Here is a 17,871-nt window from a genome sequence, read left to right as displayed (position 1 = left end):
CCCAGTTGCCCCCTTTCACAACTTTAATTTGCTTCTGTTTTACATCTCTTTCTCTCTTTCATCACTGGTAGCAATTCCTTTGTCTTTAGCACTACTCTTCTGCACCATCTGCCCCTCTTCTTCCTACTCTACATCTGATAAAAGCATTAAAAGAAGTTTCTGAAGAAGGGTCCCAAACCAAAATGTCAGCTTTCCTGCTCCTCTGATGTTGCCTGGCCTGCTGTGTTCCTCTAGCTCCACACTGTGTTATCTCTGAGTGTAGCATCTGCAGTTCTTACTACCTCCAAAAGAAGTTTCTTACATCTTTTAGTTCTGAAGAAGTCTGGACTTGAAATGTTCACTCTGTTTCTCTCTCCACAGATGCTGCTAGAGCTCTGCTGAGTTTCTGCAGCACTTTGAGTGTGTACTGCCTCCTAGCTTTTGTAATCTTGATATTTTCCAAGCCCATCCGAATGTGCACCACATGTCCTGCCTGTATACCATGGTTGGTTAGTGATCAGCAGCAGCCATGAGTTTTGTAGACATCTTAGAGTTCAAATGTTTGTCCAAGCTGTTATGCTTTTCCTAAGAAAAAGTAGAGAGAGAGAGAGAGATTCTTCCAGTTGCATTGTCACAAATCCTTCTCCAATGCTGTGCCAAAACAGTGACTTGAAGCACAGCTCATTTGTGTATTTCTGTGTCTTGGGTCATTATTTCCAAACTGTACAATTGCAGGCCAGTTTTTTTTTAATCTCCAACATGTGAAACTTATCATACGGGTGTAAAGTAACAATAGGAGCTGCTGCAAGGTTCTTCATACCTGACTGGTTTCAGTTTCTTTTGGTAAAAAGTGAATTTCAGTTCAGATGATTTTGATTATTCCACATTGGATCTTAGGTTGAGCCAAACTCCAGGAAGCCAATGTGGTCATTTTCAAGTCGGTGCCTCCCCTTTTTAAAACCACGAAAGATCTAGGTATTAAAATCAAACACTGGAAGTCAAAGAAAGATGGTCCCTGTTTTACCACTGTCATGACAAATACTAATCCTTCATTTCAAATACTCTGTGGCTTTAGCCATCCCTTGCTTTGTAACTTCTTCTAACCTTATAGTCCCCTCGGTTCTTAGTGCTCCACTCACTCTAGCTACTTCAGCAAGCCCATTTTCATCATTCCACCATTGGTATTCTAGTCTTTAGGTGCTATTAAACTCTGGAATCCCCTCCCTAAACTTTGGCCTCACTTTCCCCATTTATGGCAATCCTTGCAACACTTCTTTAACCATCCACTTCTCTGACTGCTCAGACATATTCTTACGTGGCTTGGTATCAACCTCTGTTCAAAAAGCACCTCGGGTCACATTAAAAGTGCTATATAAATGCAAGTTTTGCGGGACTGGAGGGTTTCAGTTATAAGGAGCGGTTGGATAGGCTGGGACTTCTTTCCCTAGAGCATTGGTGGGTAAGGGGTGATCTTATAGAGGTTTTTAAAATCATGAGGGACACCGATAAGGTGAATAGCCCCAGGGTAATTTGAATGAATTTACGGTGGCAGTGAATAACCTCTAGTGTTGAATATATTAAAAAACTAAACAGGCACATGCATGTTCCTCAGACTCTCTTCGTTTCTCTTTCAGCCGAGGACTGTGAACTCCTAATGAAGATTCCCAAAGTTAAATGTTTGAGAAACACAAAGAGGGAAGGTAAGTCAGGATACACTGATGTTGTTCTGTGTCATTCTGTCAATTTCAAATATGGTCCCCATTTAATCTTCTGGCTCACCTCTGAACCAGGAGAGCGCATGCATTGGAGGTAACCTTACTGAGATGGACAGTGCGGAGAAGATGATACATTCTCAAAGTAACAGCTTATGACTCATCCCCCAGTGCAGTGGCCACACGTCTTATTGTATTAAAGAGAAATCATAGAATCCCTACAGTGTGGAAACAGACCATTTATCCCATGGAGTCCACATGGACCCTTCAAAAATCATCCCACCCAGACCCAAATGGCTGAGATTAAGGACCAGAGAGACATTTGCCTCAGTCTGCTGGTGACACCAAGTTAGTTGATGCACTAAATAATGTATGTAGCTGAAAGCTGAAAGTTGAAAGTTACAAAGGACATTGGTAAGTTAACTAAATTAGGCAAATCAATGGAGGTGGGATTGAGTTCAGTGTGGGGGTCTGCAAGATCAGCTACTGAACTAATTTTCTAGCTAGAATATTTAAGAGGGAATAAGAAAAGAGGCAAAGAATTTCTTGTACTGAAGTTACTGTGGACAGAAACAAAAATAAAGCTTCAACATTGAACATAGGAACAGGAGTAGGCCGTTCAGCCTTCAGTGGCTGTTCTGTGGCCTAATTCCATACACTCTGCCTTTGGCCCATATCCCTTAATGCCTTTGCTGTTTAAAAATGTATTGACCTTTATCTGATGAGAATCATAATACAAACAGGTAGAAGTTACAGTTCATTAACCTCTGGTTAGACCCTATAGGAGTCCTGTGACCTGAGGCAGACGAGGAGACCATTCAACTCTTCAGTCTTTCCTATCATTATTCACTGAGATTTAACTCCATGTATCCAACTTTGCTGCAGATCTCTTAATACTCGTGGTTAGGAGAAATCTAACAACCTCAAATTTAAAATTAATAACTGATCTAGCATCAATTACTGCTCATGGCAGAGGGCCCCAAAATCCATCCTTTTGGATTTTGAGGTACTCCAACTATTATCCCTTAAAATGAAGCCATCTTGAATCTTTTTTGACTATTCTCCCGTACCTAGTCTCTCTCACCAGGAGGGTAGTTTCTCTCTTGTTGCCCTGAGTGTCTGGTAAACTTGTATTCCCCAGAAAGTTAATGTAATCTCAGTTAATAATTAATCCCTTACAGTTCATGATCATTCTGGCTAAACTACAGTGCACACTTTCTAAAGCCAGCACTTCCTTCCACTGTACAGACCCAGGTATGATTGAACCAAGGCTTTGTGCAACCGGAGCATGACCTCTCCCCTCTTGTGTTCCCATCCTCAGGATCAACACACATCACCACTCCCGATTACCATTCCCTTGCTGATTGTTCTCTGGGAGGGAACACGAGGGTTCAGCGATTTCTGTAGAAATTTGTCTGGATTACATTCCCTGTGGTCCTTTCTTCTATCAGAGGGCAACCAAAGTGTCATAAGATCAAAATAACTGGCACAGTCGAGGACCAAACCTGAAGCCCCCCAGCTGTGTGGGTCCAGAAAGACATTGCGCCAATTCTAAAGGTGGTCCCTGTGCCCAGGGGGAAAGGCTGAATTACTGGTGGATCGATGCAACCATTCAACAGCCCAGGGTCTGTGAGCCCCTCCGTATCCTCAGCCCTCCCTTTACTCTGTAAGCTCCACTGCTGTTTCCCCTGTTATCATCTAGTAGGGTCTGACAATGATGCCTGAGACCAAAGGGAGTAGGTGATGAATCTATGGCAGTTAAGAAATGAGCACTTGGCTGGTTCTGTAGAGAGGGGAGAGATGGGGAACTAGTTGGTTGGTGTCTGGAATTCACTGCCTGAATCAGTGGTGGAGGCAAAGACCCTAAACTCTTTTTAAAAGTACCTGGATTTGCACATTAAAGTGGTGTAAGCTGCAGATCAATGGGTCCATGTGCAGGAAGATGGGATTAGAAGGGTGTCTGGATGTCTTTGGGTTGGAATGGACAAAATGGGCCGAATGACCCCCCCACCACTTCTGCACTGTATCATTTCTATGGTTCTAAGTTTTGTGATGAGTCAATTAGAATAAAACCAAAAGTATACGATTGTAGTGTCTAACTGACCTTTAAAATTCCTGTACTCTTCTTATTCTGGCCCCTTTTTTAATTTTAATCCATGATTTTGAATCATTTCACCATTGGTGGCTGTGTCTTCAACTACCAAGGCCCCAATCTGTAGAATTTCTAGATTTCTCCACTTTCCCATTTCTCTCCTCCTTTAAGGCAATCCTTAACCTACTTCCTTGACCACACTTTTGGTTACATGTCCGATACGTCCCAAACTCCTGCGAAGTGGCTTAAAAGGCAGGTGGTGGCCGTTTCAGGGTAAAATTTTTCTCTGTTTACAGGCCTGATCCGGTCTCGGGTGAAGGGAGCAGATGCCTCGACTGCAGAGGTCCTGACCTTCCTTGACAGTCATTGTGAGGTGAATACGGACTGGCTGCAACCCCTCTTACAACGAGTGAAAGACGTGAGTCTCTGGAAGTCATTCTTGTATTCGAATGGCGTTGGCAGTTCAGGGGTAGGAAGAAGAGAGGGTATGGTGCGATGGGTAAAACACATGTGGTTTTGTTAAAGTGACAACCCTCAGAGCTAGGGGTAAACCATCCTCAAGCTAAGATAGAGAGATAAGGCTGAGATGAATAGATTCCTGATCTATTCGTGAATCTAAGATTACAGGAGGAAAGTGGACATGAGGAGTATGGGATCAGTTGTAAAGCTATAGAATGGTGGAGCTAATTCGAGGGGCTGAACAACCTGCTCCTGTTCCTGTTCCACATGGTCCTATGGTCAAGCATTTGTCCCTAAGTGCTGTTGAGAAAGTGGGGGTGAGCTGTCGTCTTGAACTGCTGCAGTCCTAGGGGCACTTCATCCCAGTGCCCTTAGGGAGGAAGTTCGAGCATCTTGACCCAGTGATGCTGAAGGAATGGTGATACATTTCCAAGTCAGGATGGTAGTGGGTTTTGGAGGCTGGCATTGATCTGTCTCCCAGAGTTTGCCCGTTTCCCTAGGGAACCTTCGTCCACTCGGTGGGATGCTATTTCCTGATAGTCTCTCTCACAGGAAGTGCATCAGTTTGTGGAGGGCCAGTGGTAAGAGATAATCCTTCTCGTTGCTACGAAGGAGCACCAATTCGGCTGATTTTCAGAGCAAGCTGAATGGGATGTCACTGGTCTGGTCTGGTGAAGATAGAGAGGAATGAGGTGCATTTCCCTCAGCAAGGTGTTTCTTGATCAGAGTGATTATTAAGGCACTATATATGTTTTCTGATTGTGTTGAACATTTTTTCTCTCTGCTTTCTCTCTTTCCCTCCAACACGCCCCGGCCACCCCGCCCATCACTCTGCTCCTCGGGGTAGATACTGAGGCTGTTTCGAGTTGAAGTAGAGAAAGAACTGCATTCGTATAGCATCTTCCACAACCTTGGGATGCTGCAGAATCCTCTGCAGCCAATGAGGACACTTTTGAAAGCATTGTCAATGATGAAACGTAGGAACTGTGGCAGTTAGTTGGTACACAGCAAGATCCCACAGGCAGCGATGTGATCCTTTGTTCTTGTGATGTTGATTGAGGGTTAAACATTGGCCATTCACAGGAGGTGGGGTGGTGGGGGGATCACCCCTGCCCCCTTACAGACACGTGCCATGGAATCTTTACAGCACTGCCATCAGACAGACAGACAGACGCGCGTCTGAAAGATGGCACCTCAGACGGTGACAGAGCACTGCACTGGGGAGTCCGCCTGGATTAGATACTCTAGTCTCTGCCAGAGGGGACCCTTTGACTCAGGGTGAGTGCTGCAACAAACAACAGTGCAATACTTCAGGCAGTGTGCTCTGTCAGGTGGCTGTGAAAGATTCCTTTGTATTCTTTCTTGAAGAACAATAAATGCTGCTGCTTTTCTGGATGACATTTTTCCCTCCTCCTGCCACTTTAAGCCCACACTGCCACCTGACCGCTGAGGTCCTTGTCTGGAGTATTTCCGACTGTGGGTGTCAGTACGTACACTGTCCCTGAGGCTACTTGGTCCTCACCTCTAAGTAAGGGTTTTCAAATCCTTATGTTCTGTCATTCTCCTCTATTTACATCTCTACATGGGAGACTCTCTTAGACTATTGTCTTCTGTCTTACCGATATCGGTCAGTTACAAAAGGCCATTAGGAGCAGGAGTAAGTCCATTCAGTCTGCTCCACCACTCAATGGCGATCCCTTACTCTGAGATGATGCCCTCCAGTCCTAGAATCTCCCATAGGAAGAAATAACCTTTCTGCATCTCCCTTTTTCAAGTCCCGTAAGAACCTTGCATGTTTCAATGAGGTCACCTCATTCTTCTAAACCATGCTGACTCTGCTTGATCATGTTATGCATTTCTAAACGATCTGCTGTTACATCCTTCATAACAGACCCTAGCATTTTCCCAATAACAGACGTTAAGCTCACTGGCCTATAGCTACCTGTTTTCTTTTCTTTTTGTCTCCTTCCCTTCTCAAATAAAGGGAGTTGGCAGTTTGGCAAAAGTGAGGATTGGCAGTTTTCCAATCCTCTTTTTTTCATCATGATTTACGTAAATCGCATTAGACGACAACCGGCAGACTGCCAGATCACTCATTCGGTTCATTGCCTGTCGGATCTTGCTGTGCTATGATTGGCCAAGTCTTAAGAACCAGACCCCACTTCAAACACGAATCCATTGACTTTACAATGCTTGGACCATCGTGAGGAAGTGATGTTCTGTGAATGCTTTCTTGTATTGGAGGTGTCCTGTAATTAATTCCCTTTTCCCCATTGTACAATTGCTGTTCTGCCATGTTGACTGTAGCCATCTTGTCTTCCCCACCCCCCCTAGGATTACACCCGCGTAGCGAGTCCCATCATTGATGTCATAAGCCTGGACAACTTTGCTTACCTGGCAGCATCTGCGGATCTGAGAGGAGGTAGGTACACAGGTGCTTCTGACTATTAACGCTTAGTTTCAGAAACCTGGTCAAGAAACCGTGGCAGAGAAGACTAGGCCTGAGCCTACACGATATGAGAAATTCTGACTAGCTGGCCATGTTGTGAATTGTCTGAACACTGAGTACACGTTTAGAAACTGGGGCGAATTTAGACCCAGCTGCCCTGCATTAGGTGCCTGTTTACACCGGTGCAAATTTTAACCTTTATGTGAAGGCAATCCCCAATCTCCTGTCGGGCTGTTGAATTAAAATAACCTCTCCACTGGTTGTTGTTGATTGGATTTTATAGAAACTGGAATTGTCCATTTTGGCCTATCACCCATTCTGCTTTTTAAACCCTAGTTTCTTACCTTCACTCCATCTGAAAGCATGACTTCCTAGGTAAGAATATGTAGAAACCAATGGCGGGAGTAGGCCATTTGGCCTGTTGACCCTGCTTCCCTCCTCAGAATGATCATATCTCTTTGAGTGTGGGAGGTGAGCGAATTGAGCCTCTGTATGCCGTTTCCAAAATAGATGTCCTGCATTTGTATAGTACCTATCACAGGGTGGTCTGTCTTTTATTTAAATCGTGCTTGATCTGTATCTCCAATCCATTTTTCTTTTATTCATTCATGGCACGTGGGCATCACCGGCTGGGCCCAGCACTTATTGCCCATCCCTAGTTGCCCCTTGAGAAGGTGGTGGTGAGCTGCCTTCTTCATCCGCTACAGTCCACCTGCTGACTGACGATACCGTTAGGGAGGAAGTTCCAGGATTTTGACCCAGTGACACCGAAGGAATATTTCTGAGTCAGAGTGGTGAGTGGTTTGGAGAGGAACTTGCAGGTGAGTGGTGCCCCCATGAATCTGCTGTGCTTGTCTTTCCAGATGGTAGAGGTTGTGTATTTGGAAGGTGCTATCTAAGGACCCTTGGTGAGACTTGGGTGGCGGTTACCTGACCTTCACTCCAAATCCCTCGATACTCGCAATGAAAATCTCACAATGTTCCCTGAAGTTTCTGGAGGGTGAACCTCCCAGATTCCTGGTTGTCATTGTGTGGCAAAGGGCTTCCTGATTTCACTCCAGTCTTGAGCTTTGTCCTGAAGGCCTCTGCCAGAGATCCACCTATACTATTGAATCATTTGAAAGCATGGAGCACTGACCCTGGCAAGTTTTTGATGGAGAGAAACCTTATCTGCCAAGGCTATCTCATATCTCCTTTTTGCCCTTCGGATTTCCCTCTTAAGAATGCCCCTAGACTCTTTATACTCTTCAAGAGATTCGCTTGATCCTAGTTGTCTATACCTAACATATATCTCCTCCTTATTCTTGACTAAAACCTCAATATCTCTGTTTATCCATTGTTCCCTACCCTTACCAGCCTTACCCTTCACTCTAATAAGAGTATACTGTCTCCAAACTTGTTACTTCACTTTTGAAAGCCTCCAACTTGCCAGTCGTCCCTTTACCTGCGAACAGACTACCCTAAACAACTTTTGAAAGTTCTTGTCTCATACTGTCAAAATTTGCCTTACTCCAATTATGAACTTTAACTTTTATATAAAGCCTATCCTTTTCCATAACTATTTTAAAACTAATAGAATTGTAATCACTGGTTCCAAAGTGCTCCCTAACTAACACCTCCGTCACTTACCCTGCCTTATTTCCAACAAGAAGGTCAAGTTTTGTTCCTTCTCTAGTAGGTACATCTATACATTGATAAAGAAAACTTTCTTAAAAATATTTAACAAATTCCTCTCTATCCAAGCCCTTAACACTATGCAGTCTCAGGCTACGTTTGGAAAGTTAAAATCCCCTATTATTACCACCGTATTATTCTTGCAGATAACTGAGATCTCTCTACATATTTGCTCCTCAGTTTCCCTCTGACTATTAGATGCCTATCAAGGTACAATCCTGTTAAGGTAATCATCCCTTACCTATTTCTCAGTTCCTCTCAAATAGATTCACTGGATGATTCCTCAGAAATATCCTCTCTAAGTACAGCAGTAATGTTTTCCCTAATCAAAAATGCCATTCCCCCTCCTCACTTGCCTCCCTTTCCATAGCATCTAAACCTGAGAACACTGAGCTGCCAGTCCTCCCTCAGCTGTGTTTCTGCAACAGCTATGATGTTCCAGTCCCATGTACCCATAAATACGCTGAGGTTATCAGCCTTATATGTAAGACCCCTTGCATTGAAATAAATGCAGTTTAATTCTTCAGAGTTCTCTGACTTGCTCCTGCCTGTCTTGTCTAATTAACTTGCTCTCTTCAACTTCAAAACCATCCTTGTCTGTCACTCTATATTCTCACTACTACTTAGGATCCTTCCAACCCCTCTCCCTACTAGTTTAAAGGTTCCCTAATAGAACTAGCAAATCTCCCCGCCAGGATATTGGTCCCCCTCCAGTTCAAGTGAAACCCATCCCTTTTGAACGATCGTCTTTTTCGAAATGAGGATAAATGTAGCCCTGGATGCCAGAGAGAACTCCCCTGTTATTCTATAAGGTTGTGCCACAGGATCTTTTTACATTCCCCAGAGAGAACAGACACTTTTTTCATTTTAATGTCTGATCCAAGAGACATCACTTTTGACAGTGTAGCACACCATCAGCAATACACTGGAGTATCAGTGTGTTGACATCACTGGATTAGGATTTGAACCTCTGACTCTGAGGCGCGGCTGAGATGCAGTATTCTTTCCCTTTACCGCAAACCAGGATTGGGATCGTCCCCTGTTTATTTGGTGATGCAGAATCCGTAGACCCCAGTTACACTGCTGGCTCTGCATTGATTCAAAGAGTTCGGAATACAAAGAGATCCTTGGATGTGCCATTCATTGGTCTTGGAATGTTTTGAACATGAGAGGAGAATGTTTTGCTGCCAGTGGAAAGAATGCAAAATGTGAAAGTCTGGAAACGTTGACAGTCCAGTAATTAATGATTTGAACTTCACGTCACATCTGGACTGGGGCCATTACTGTAACTGAGAGGCCCAAGCATGATGCGGCTGTATTTAAGGAGTGATTCTGAGGCTGTTGAAAGCAATTAAAGGAGTTGGTGTAAGAGCGATAGAAACTAATACTCAGGTGTCGGAGTCTATAGAAAGAATGCATATCCTTAAAGGTAGAGTCCGAACATTGTAAATTGGTGCTGGGAATCACATCTTCACTCAAAGTGGGAAAGCTGAAATCTGGAAAGCTCTCCCACACAGTCTGGGTCAAGGAAAAACATTTCCGTATTGACGTTGCTCAATAAGGATATAAAGTGTCACAGAGGCAAGATCCAATGTCATTTCATGGTGGGACAGACATGAGGGGGCTGAATGGCCTCCTTTCATTCCTCAGTTTCAAAATCTGGATTGTAGTGATGGGCTAAATTGGTTCAACTTGGCATGTTGCACTTTGCTTCATTTCAAAGCCAGGAGTCTCATGCCGGGATCACAAAGTGGTTTGGTAAAGTGGGGTGGAGGGGTGAGTCTCGTTCCTCTGCTTGTCAAAACTGCCAGGCCCTTTTGTTAACTTTAAGACAAAATTAGACGTTTGTGAACCACAAGCCAATTTAATTGTGTGCCCGATCTCACCGGGACAGATTTCCCCGTTTCAATTCCGTGCAGTTGAGAAATTGACCAAATGTAAATGTCTCTCAATTTCCCCAGTGGTTTTAGGTGCCCTCAGTTCAAAGAGTGACAGTTGGTTTTGTAATGGTCCTCAGAGAGGAGAAAATCTTGCATTAATTCAGGGCACGTACTCGCAGCTTGATAAACAAAGGCAGCAACCATGTGGGAGCATGTCACCTATGAGTTCTCCTCTGAGCGCCTCACCATCCTGGCTTGGAAATGTACTGCTGTTCCTTCAGTGTTACTGGGTCAAAGTCATGGGATTTCCTCCCTAAGGGCATTGAGGGTCTACCTGCAGCGGTTCAAGAAGGCAGCTCACCACCTCAAGGGTAATTAGGGACAGGCAATAAATACTGTCCTAACAGGGCTTTTGTGGTACAGTGGTAATGTCCCTACCTCTGGGCCAGGAGGCCTGAGTTCAAGGCCGCTCCAGAGGTGTGTGGTAACAGGCTGGTTAAAAATTATAAATTAAATACTGACCTAGCCAGTGATGGGGATGTGGAAATTAACATGAAGAGGGGACATGTAAACATCTCGGTGATTGAGCAAAGGACTTTCTCCTCTGTGTCTAGCTTGTGATTCTTTAATTTCTTTTGGTATTCATTAACAGGATCAGGATGTCGCTGGTTAGGCAGCATTTACTGTTTATCCCTAATTGCCCAGAGGGCAGTTAAGAGTCAACCACGTTGCTGTGGGTCTGGAGTCACATGTAGGCCAGACCAGATAAAGATAGCAGTTTCCTTCCCTAAAGGGCATTAGTGAACTAGAAGGGTTTTTCCAACAATTGACAATGGATTCACAGTCATCATTAGATTCTTAATTCCAGGTATTTTATTGAATTCAAATTCCACCATCCGCCGTGGCGGGATTTGAGCCTGGGTCCCCAGAATGTTATCTGGGTCTCTGGATTAACAGTTCAGTGATAATACCACTAAGCTTTCGCCTCCACTTCAAATGTGATATTGTCTCAGCACAATCTTATCCTTATCAGTTCGATTTCTCTCTGTTCATCTTGCTGTTTTCCCTCCTTCCCTCATTTCGTCATAGGGTTTGACTGGAGTTTGCATTTTAAATGGGAGCAGATGCCTATTGAACAGAAAATGGTGCGGTCTGACCCGACTGAATCAATACGGTAAGCACTGGATTCAGCACAGTGTGGTCTAGAAACAAACCATGATGTTCGAGAGATATTTGACAAATCAGGGGTTGTGTTGGTGATCAGTGGTCAATTCAGCACTGCCAGTTGACACCATCTTCGAATGTTAAAATGGCCCCCATGTGACACAGGGATGTTCAAATACCTGGAATGTTGGATTGATTCTGGGATTTGGGTCTTGCCCTGGAGTCCAGAGGATGTGCCGGAGTGTGGGGCTTGCGCTGGGATATTTCCAGGAAGCAGGACTGGTGCTGGAACCCAGCGCACCCATCGTGAACCCAAACCCTCCCTGACGTTATAAGGGCAGGATTGGGACCAGTGTGCTCGGGGTGTGTCTGCTAGTGCTAGTCAGTATCATAGAATCCCTACAGTGTGGAAGCAAACCATTTGGCCCGTCGAGTTGACACCAACCCTCCAAAGAGCATTCCACCCGGACCCACCATCCTACACTGTCCCTGTAACCCTGCATTTCCCACCTAACCTGCACATCCCTGGACACCGTGGACAATATGCATGGTGAATCCACCTAACCTGAGCATCTTTGCACTGTGGGAGGAAACCCACACAGACACAGGGAGAACGTTCAAATTCCACACGGACGGTCGCCTAAGGGTGGAATCGAACCCGGGTCTCTGGTGCTATGAGGCAGCAGTGCTAACCACTGAACCACCGTAGGATAGGAACAGAAGAGACAAGAAGCAAAAGTGGAAGGCAGAGAAACAAGGGTGGGAAACAAATGGGGAAATTGTGCAAAATAAAGTTGGGATGACTAACAAAGTAAAGAAGACCAGTCTAAAGACGTTGTGAGTTAAGCATGGAATGTTTGAATCATAGAATCCCTATAGTGTGGAAACAGGCCCTTTGGCCCAACAAGTCCACACCGAACCTCAGAGCATCCCACTCAGACCCATCCCCCTATAAGCCACCCAATCTACACCTTCCTGAACACTACGGGCAATTTAGCATGGCCAATCAACCTAACCTGCACATCTTTGGACTGTGGAAGGAAACCGGAGCACCCAGAGGAAACCCACACAGACATGGGGAGAATGTGCAAACTCCTTAAAAACAGAACAGCACACTTTGCAATAAGGTAGATGAATTAACATGGTAAACAGATATACATGGTTATGAGAGATAGTAGGAACTGCAGATGCTGGAGAATCCGAGACAACAAGGTGCAGGGCTGGATGAACACAGCAGGCCAAGCAGCATCATAGGAGCAGAGAGGCTGACGTTTCGGGCCTAGACCCTTCATCAGAAAAGGGGGAGGGGAAGGGGGTTTTGAAATAAATAGGGAGAGAGTGGGAGGCGGATAGAAGAGGGACAACAAACAACTGCACCTCCCAGTCGCGAACCATTTCAACTCCCCCTCCCATTCCTCAGACGACATGTCCATCCTGGGCCTCCTGCAGTGCCACAATGATGCCACCCGAAGGTTGCAGGAACAGCAACTCATATTCCGCTTGGGAACCCTGCAGCCCAATGGTATCAATGTGGATTTCACAAGTTTCAAAATCTCCCCTCCCCCCACCGCATCCCAAAACCAGTCCAACTCGTCCCTGCCTCCCTAACCTGTTCTTCCTCCCACCTATCCCCTCCTCCCACCCCAAGCCGCACCTCCATCTCCTACCGACCAACCTCATCCCGCCCCCTTGACCTGTCCGTCCTCCCTGGACTGACCTATCCCCTTCCTAACTCCCTACCTACACTCACCTTTCCTGGCCCCATCCCCGCCTCTTCGACCTGTTTGTTTCCTCTCCACCTATCCTCTCCTCTATCCCTCTTCTATCCGCCTCCCACTCTCTCCCTATTTATTTCAAAACCCCCTTCCCCTCCCCCTTTTCTGATGAAGGGTCTAGGCCCGAAACGTCAGCCTCTCTGCTCCTTGTTACATGGTTATGACACAGTTAGTTATGGAAACATGGTTGTAGGGTGATTGAGGATGGGAACCGCACATCAGGAGTATTCAATATTTAGGAAGGATAGACAAATCAGAAAAGGAGGTGGAGTAGCATTGTTTAGTAAAGGATTAAATCAATGCAATAGTGAGGCAGAGTATTGGCTCAGATAATAAGGCTGTGGAATCTGTATGGATGGAGATAAGAAACATCAAGAGGCATAAACTGTTGTTGGGGCTTGATTATAGGCCCCCACACAATAGTGGAGATGTAAGGGAAGACATTAAACAGTAAATCAGAGAGGTTTGTGACTGTAACCTTGGGTGATTTTAATTTACGTGTAGTTTGACAAACTAAACTGTTGCGGTTGGTTGGCTCGCCGAGCTGGTTCGTTAGTTTGCAGACGTTTCATTACCCTGCTGGGTAACCTCATCAGTGCAGCCTCCGATGAAGCGCCGTTGTGTTTTCCCACCTAGTATTTAAACTCTGGGGTCTGTTGGAATTGGTTACCTCATTTCTGGTTTTCCTTCATAGTGGAGTACATATAGGGTCTAATTCTACCTGTTTATTGATGGCCTTGTTGGTGGAGAACCAAGCCTCTAGAAATTCCCGTGCTTGTCTCTGTTTGGCCTGTCCCAGGATCCTGATCTTGTCCCAATCGAACTGGTGGTTCTCTTTATCCGTGTGAATGGAGACGAGTGAATACTGGTCATGTCTTTTTGTTGCTAGTTGGTGTTCATGTATTCTTGTGGCCAGTTTCCTTCCTGTCTGTCCAATGTAAGGACAATCCAATGGACTCCAGAGTTTAAATATCAGGTGGGAAAACACAACAGCGCTTTATCAGACACTGCACTGATGATGTTACCCAGCAGGGTAATGACATGTCTGCGAACTAACAAACCAGCTTAGCGAGCGAACCAACCACAGCATCCACAACCTGAGCTACAAATCTACTCAAGAACCTTAAACTAAACTGGCAATAGTATTGTGGAGGAGGATTCCTGGAATTTGTAAATGATAGGGTTATTTTTTTAGACCAATATGGGACCAACCAGAGAACAGGCTATTCTAAAACAGAAATTGCTGCACAAACTCAGCAGGTCTGGCAGTATCTATGGGGAGGAAGCAGAATTAACGTTTCAAATCCGGTGACTTTTCGTCAGAATCCACCGAACCAGAGTCACTGGATGTGAAACGTTATCTCTCCAGCAATTTCTGTTTTTGTTTCAGATTTTCAGCATCCATAGTTCTTCATTTTAATATAACAAGCCATTCTAGACTCAATACTGAAAATTGAGAAAGGATTAATTAGCAGTCTTGTTATAAGAGATCGCTTGGGAAAGAGAGACCATATATAGTAGAATTCTTCATTAAGATGGAGAGTCAAGTAGTCTGATCTGAAACTAAGGTTCTGAATGTAAATAAAGGGAACTATGAGGGTGCTGGGACTGTCAGCCTGGAGCTGAAGCCCAAGATACTGGAGTGAGATTTGAACCAACATTTTGGCAATAGTACTGAAGACTTGTGGTCCAGAACTTGCTGCTCCCCGAATCAAGCTCTTCCAGTACAATTATAACTTTGGCAACTACCCAACAATTTGGAAAATTGCCCAGGTATATCCTGTATACAAAAAGCAGGACAAATCCAACCGGCCAATTACCACTCCATCAGTCTGCTCTCAATCATCAGTAAAGTGCAATCAAGCAGCACCTGCTTAGAAATAACCTGCTCAGTGTTGCCCAGTTTGGGTTCTGCCAGGGCCACTCAGCTCCTGACCTCATTACAGCCTTGGTTCAAACATGGACTAAAAGAAAGCAATTCGGATTTACAAACATGTTGCCAGGGAAGGAGAGGCTGAATAGGTTGGGACTATTTTCCCTCGAGTGTCGGAGGCTGAGGGGTGACCTTATAGAGATTTATAAAATCATGAGGGGCATGGATAGAGTGAATAGTCAAGGTGTTTTCCTGGGGTGGGGGAGGCCGAAACGAGAGGGCATAGGTTTAAGGTGAGAAGGGAAAGATTTAAAAGGGACCTAAGGGGCAACTTTTTTATGCAGAGGGTGTTGCATGTATGGAATGAGCTGCAGAGGAAGGGGTAGAGGCTGGTGCAATTTCAACATTTGAAAGGTATCTGGAAGTGTATATGAATAGGAATGGTCTAAAGGGATATGGGCCAAATGCTGGCAAATGGAACTAGATTTATTTAGGCTATCTGGTTGGCATGGACGTGTTGGACTGAAGGGTGTGTTTCCGTGCTGTACAGCTCTGAGTCTATGACTCTATAACTGAATTTGAGAGATAAGGTGAGAGTGACAGCTCTTGACATCAAGGCTGCATATGTCCTCAAGGAGCCCCGGCAACACTGGAATCAGTGGGAATCAGAGGACTAACTCTCTACTGGCTGGAGTCACACCCAACTCATAGGAAGATGGTTGTGGTTGTTGGAGATCAGTTAGCTCAGCTTCAGGACATCTCTGCAGGAGTTCCTCAGGGTAGTCTCGTAGGCCCAACCATCTTCAGCTTCTTCATCAATGACATTCCCCCCATCATAAGGTCATAAGTGGGGATGTTCACTGATATTTGCACCAAGTTCAGCACCATTCGTGACTCCTCAGATACTGAAACAATCTATGTTCAAATGCAACAAGATCTGGACAATATCCAGGCTTGGACTAACAAGTGGCAAGTGACATTTATCTCTGACAAATGCCAGGTAATGACCATCTCCAACAGGAGGCAATCTAATCACCACCCCTTGACATTCAATGGTGCTACCATCACTGAATGCCCCACTAACAATATCCTAGGGGCTACCATTGACTAGAAACTGAACTGAACTAGTGACATAGGGGTGGCACAGTGGCTCAGTGGTTAGCACTGCTGCCACCTGGGTTCAAATCCACCCTCAGGCGACTGTCTGTGTGGAGTTTGCACGTTCTCCCCATGTCTGCGGGGGTTTCCTCCGGGTGCTCTGGTTTCCTCCCACAGTCCAAAGATGTGTAGGGTAGGTGGATTGGCCATGCTAAATTGCCCGTAGTGTTCAGGAATGTTTAAGTTAGCTGGGTTAGACATGGGAAAATGCAGGGGTAGGATAATGGCTCTGGGTGGGATGCTCTTTGGAGGGGCCGTATGGACTTGTTGGGCCGAATGGCCTATTTCCACACTGTAGGGATTCTATGATTTCTATGATTGATTTGATATAAACACAGTGGCTACAAGAACAACTCAGATGCTAGGAATACTGTGGTAAGTAACTAACCTCCTGACTCCCCAAAGCCTATCCACTATCTAGAATGCACATGTCTAGAGTGTGATGTTGTTGGGGGCAGCTCCAATAACACTCAAGATACTTGATACCTCCAGGATAAAGCAGCCTGCTTGATTGGCACCACATCTACAAACATCCACTCCGTCCACCACTGACACTCAGTAGTATTAGTGATGTAGTATCTACAAGATGCACTGCAGAAAATCACCTCACACAGCACCTTTCAAACCCGTGACCACTTCCATCTAGAAGTACAATGGCAGCTGATATATGGGAACACCATCCCCGACAAGTTCCCCTCCAAGCCACTCACCATCCTGACTTGGAAATATATCGCCGTTCCTTCAGTGTCACTGGGTCAGATTCCTGGAATTCCCTCCCTGGGGGCAATGTGGGTCTACCTACAACACATGGACTGCAGCGGTTCAAGAAGGCAGCTTACTTCCACCTTCTCGAGGGGCAACTAGGGACAGGCAATAAATACTAGCAACGTCTGCATTCCATGCAAGTGTAAAAGAAGGCCCATGACTGACACTGTTTTATTTCTGTAGGACCCCAGTTATTGCTGGAGGGATATTTGTCATCAATAAGTCCTGGTTCAACCACCTTGGGAAATACGACACGCAGATGGACATTTGGGGTGGTGAAAATTTTGGTGAGTGTTTATAATTATTCTCGTGGTTGGGGGGAGGTGTTGGTTAATGACTGAATGCTGTTGGTTGCTCTGTTCACTGGTGAATGTTTGTGTTAGAAACTGTAGCAGGAAGCTTATCCGCTGCTGTCAGATGACCAGGTGAATTCCTCTGATCCTCTTTGAATTGTGGCCACAGAATCGTTATCGTCACCTGAGGGAACAGGCGGTGTGTTTGCTTGACCTCTCATTAAAAAGTTAGCTCCTCTGATAGCGCAGCACTCCCTCGAGTGAGTAAGACTTCCACCCAGCCCCTCTTAACTCTGAACGTGGACAGCACGGCCCCTCGGCTAGCCTGGTAATACTTGGGAGAGAAAAGAGTTGTGAAGACTCCAAATCCTGATGGGAGGGTCTGTGAGGGTTTGTCATCGCTGTCCAACATGGCTGCCAGTGCCTGATGGATAGTGTGAGAGTGGGAGCAGTGAGTTTGCTGAGTACCTGTTTTTGGAACAATTGATCCAAAATCTCCAATACTGCCAAAATACAAGAGAAATGTGTCTTCATTTCTCTGTGTGAACAAGCCCCACTCCAATAAATATAAGAGATCTGAGCTCTCATTCTCATCTCT

General features: G+C 45.2%; 1 protein-coding gene across 2 annotated transcripts in view; it reads left to right on the top strand.

The window, feature by feature from the left end:
• Nucleotides 1-17,871, top strand: part of LOC109925652 (polypeptide N-acetylgalactosaminyltransferase 16-like) — an 84,484-nt gene that overhangs the window by 46,178 nt on the left and 20,435 nt on the right. For both annotated transcript variants that reach the window (XM_048599778.1, XM_048599779.1), the window contains exons 5-9: nt 1,614-1,679; nt 4,080-4,201; nt 6,577-6,664; nt 11,335-11,419; nt 17,164-17,267. In XM_048599778.1, coding sequence (XP_048455735.1) covers nt 1,614-1,679; nt 4,080-4,201; nt 6,577-6,664; nt 11,335-11,419; nt 17,164-17,267 — 465 coding nt within the window. The remainder of the gene's footprint in view (nt 1-1,613; nt 1,680-4,079; nt 4,202-6,576; nt 6,665-11,334; nt 11,420-17,163; nt 17,268-17,871) is intronic.

The sequence above is a fragment of the Rhincodon typus genome, chromosome 8 (genome assembly GCF_021869965.1).
Source record: "Rhincodon typus isolate 14 chromosome 8, sRhiTyp1.1, whole genome shotgun sequence".
Taxonomy (NCBI): Eukaryota; Metazoa; Chordata; class Chondrichthyes; order Orectolobiformes; family Rhincodontidae; genus Rhincodon; species Rhincodon typus.
Note: the sequence above shows the minus strand (reverse complement) of the source record. Positions and strands in the feature narration are given on the sequence as shown.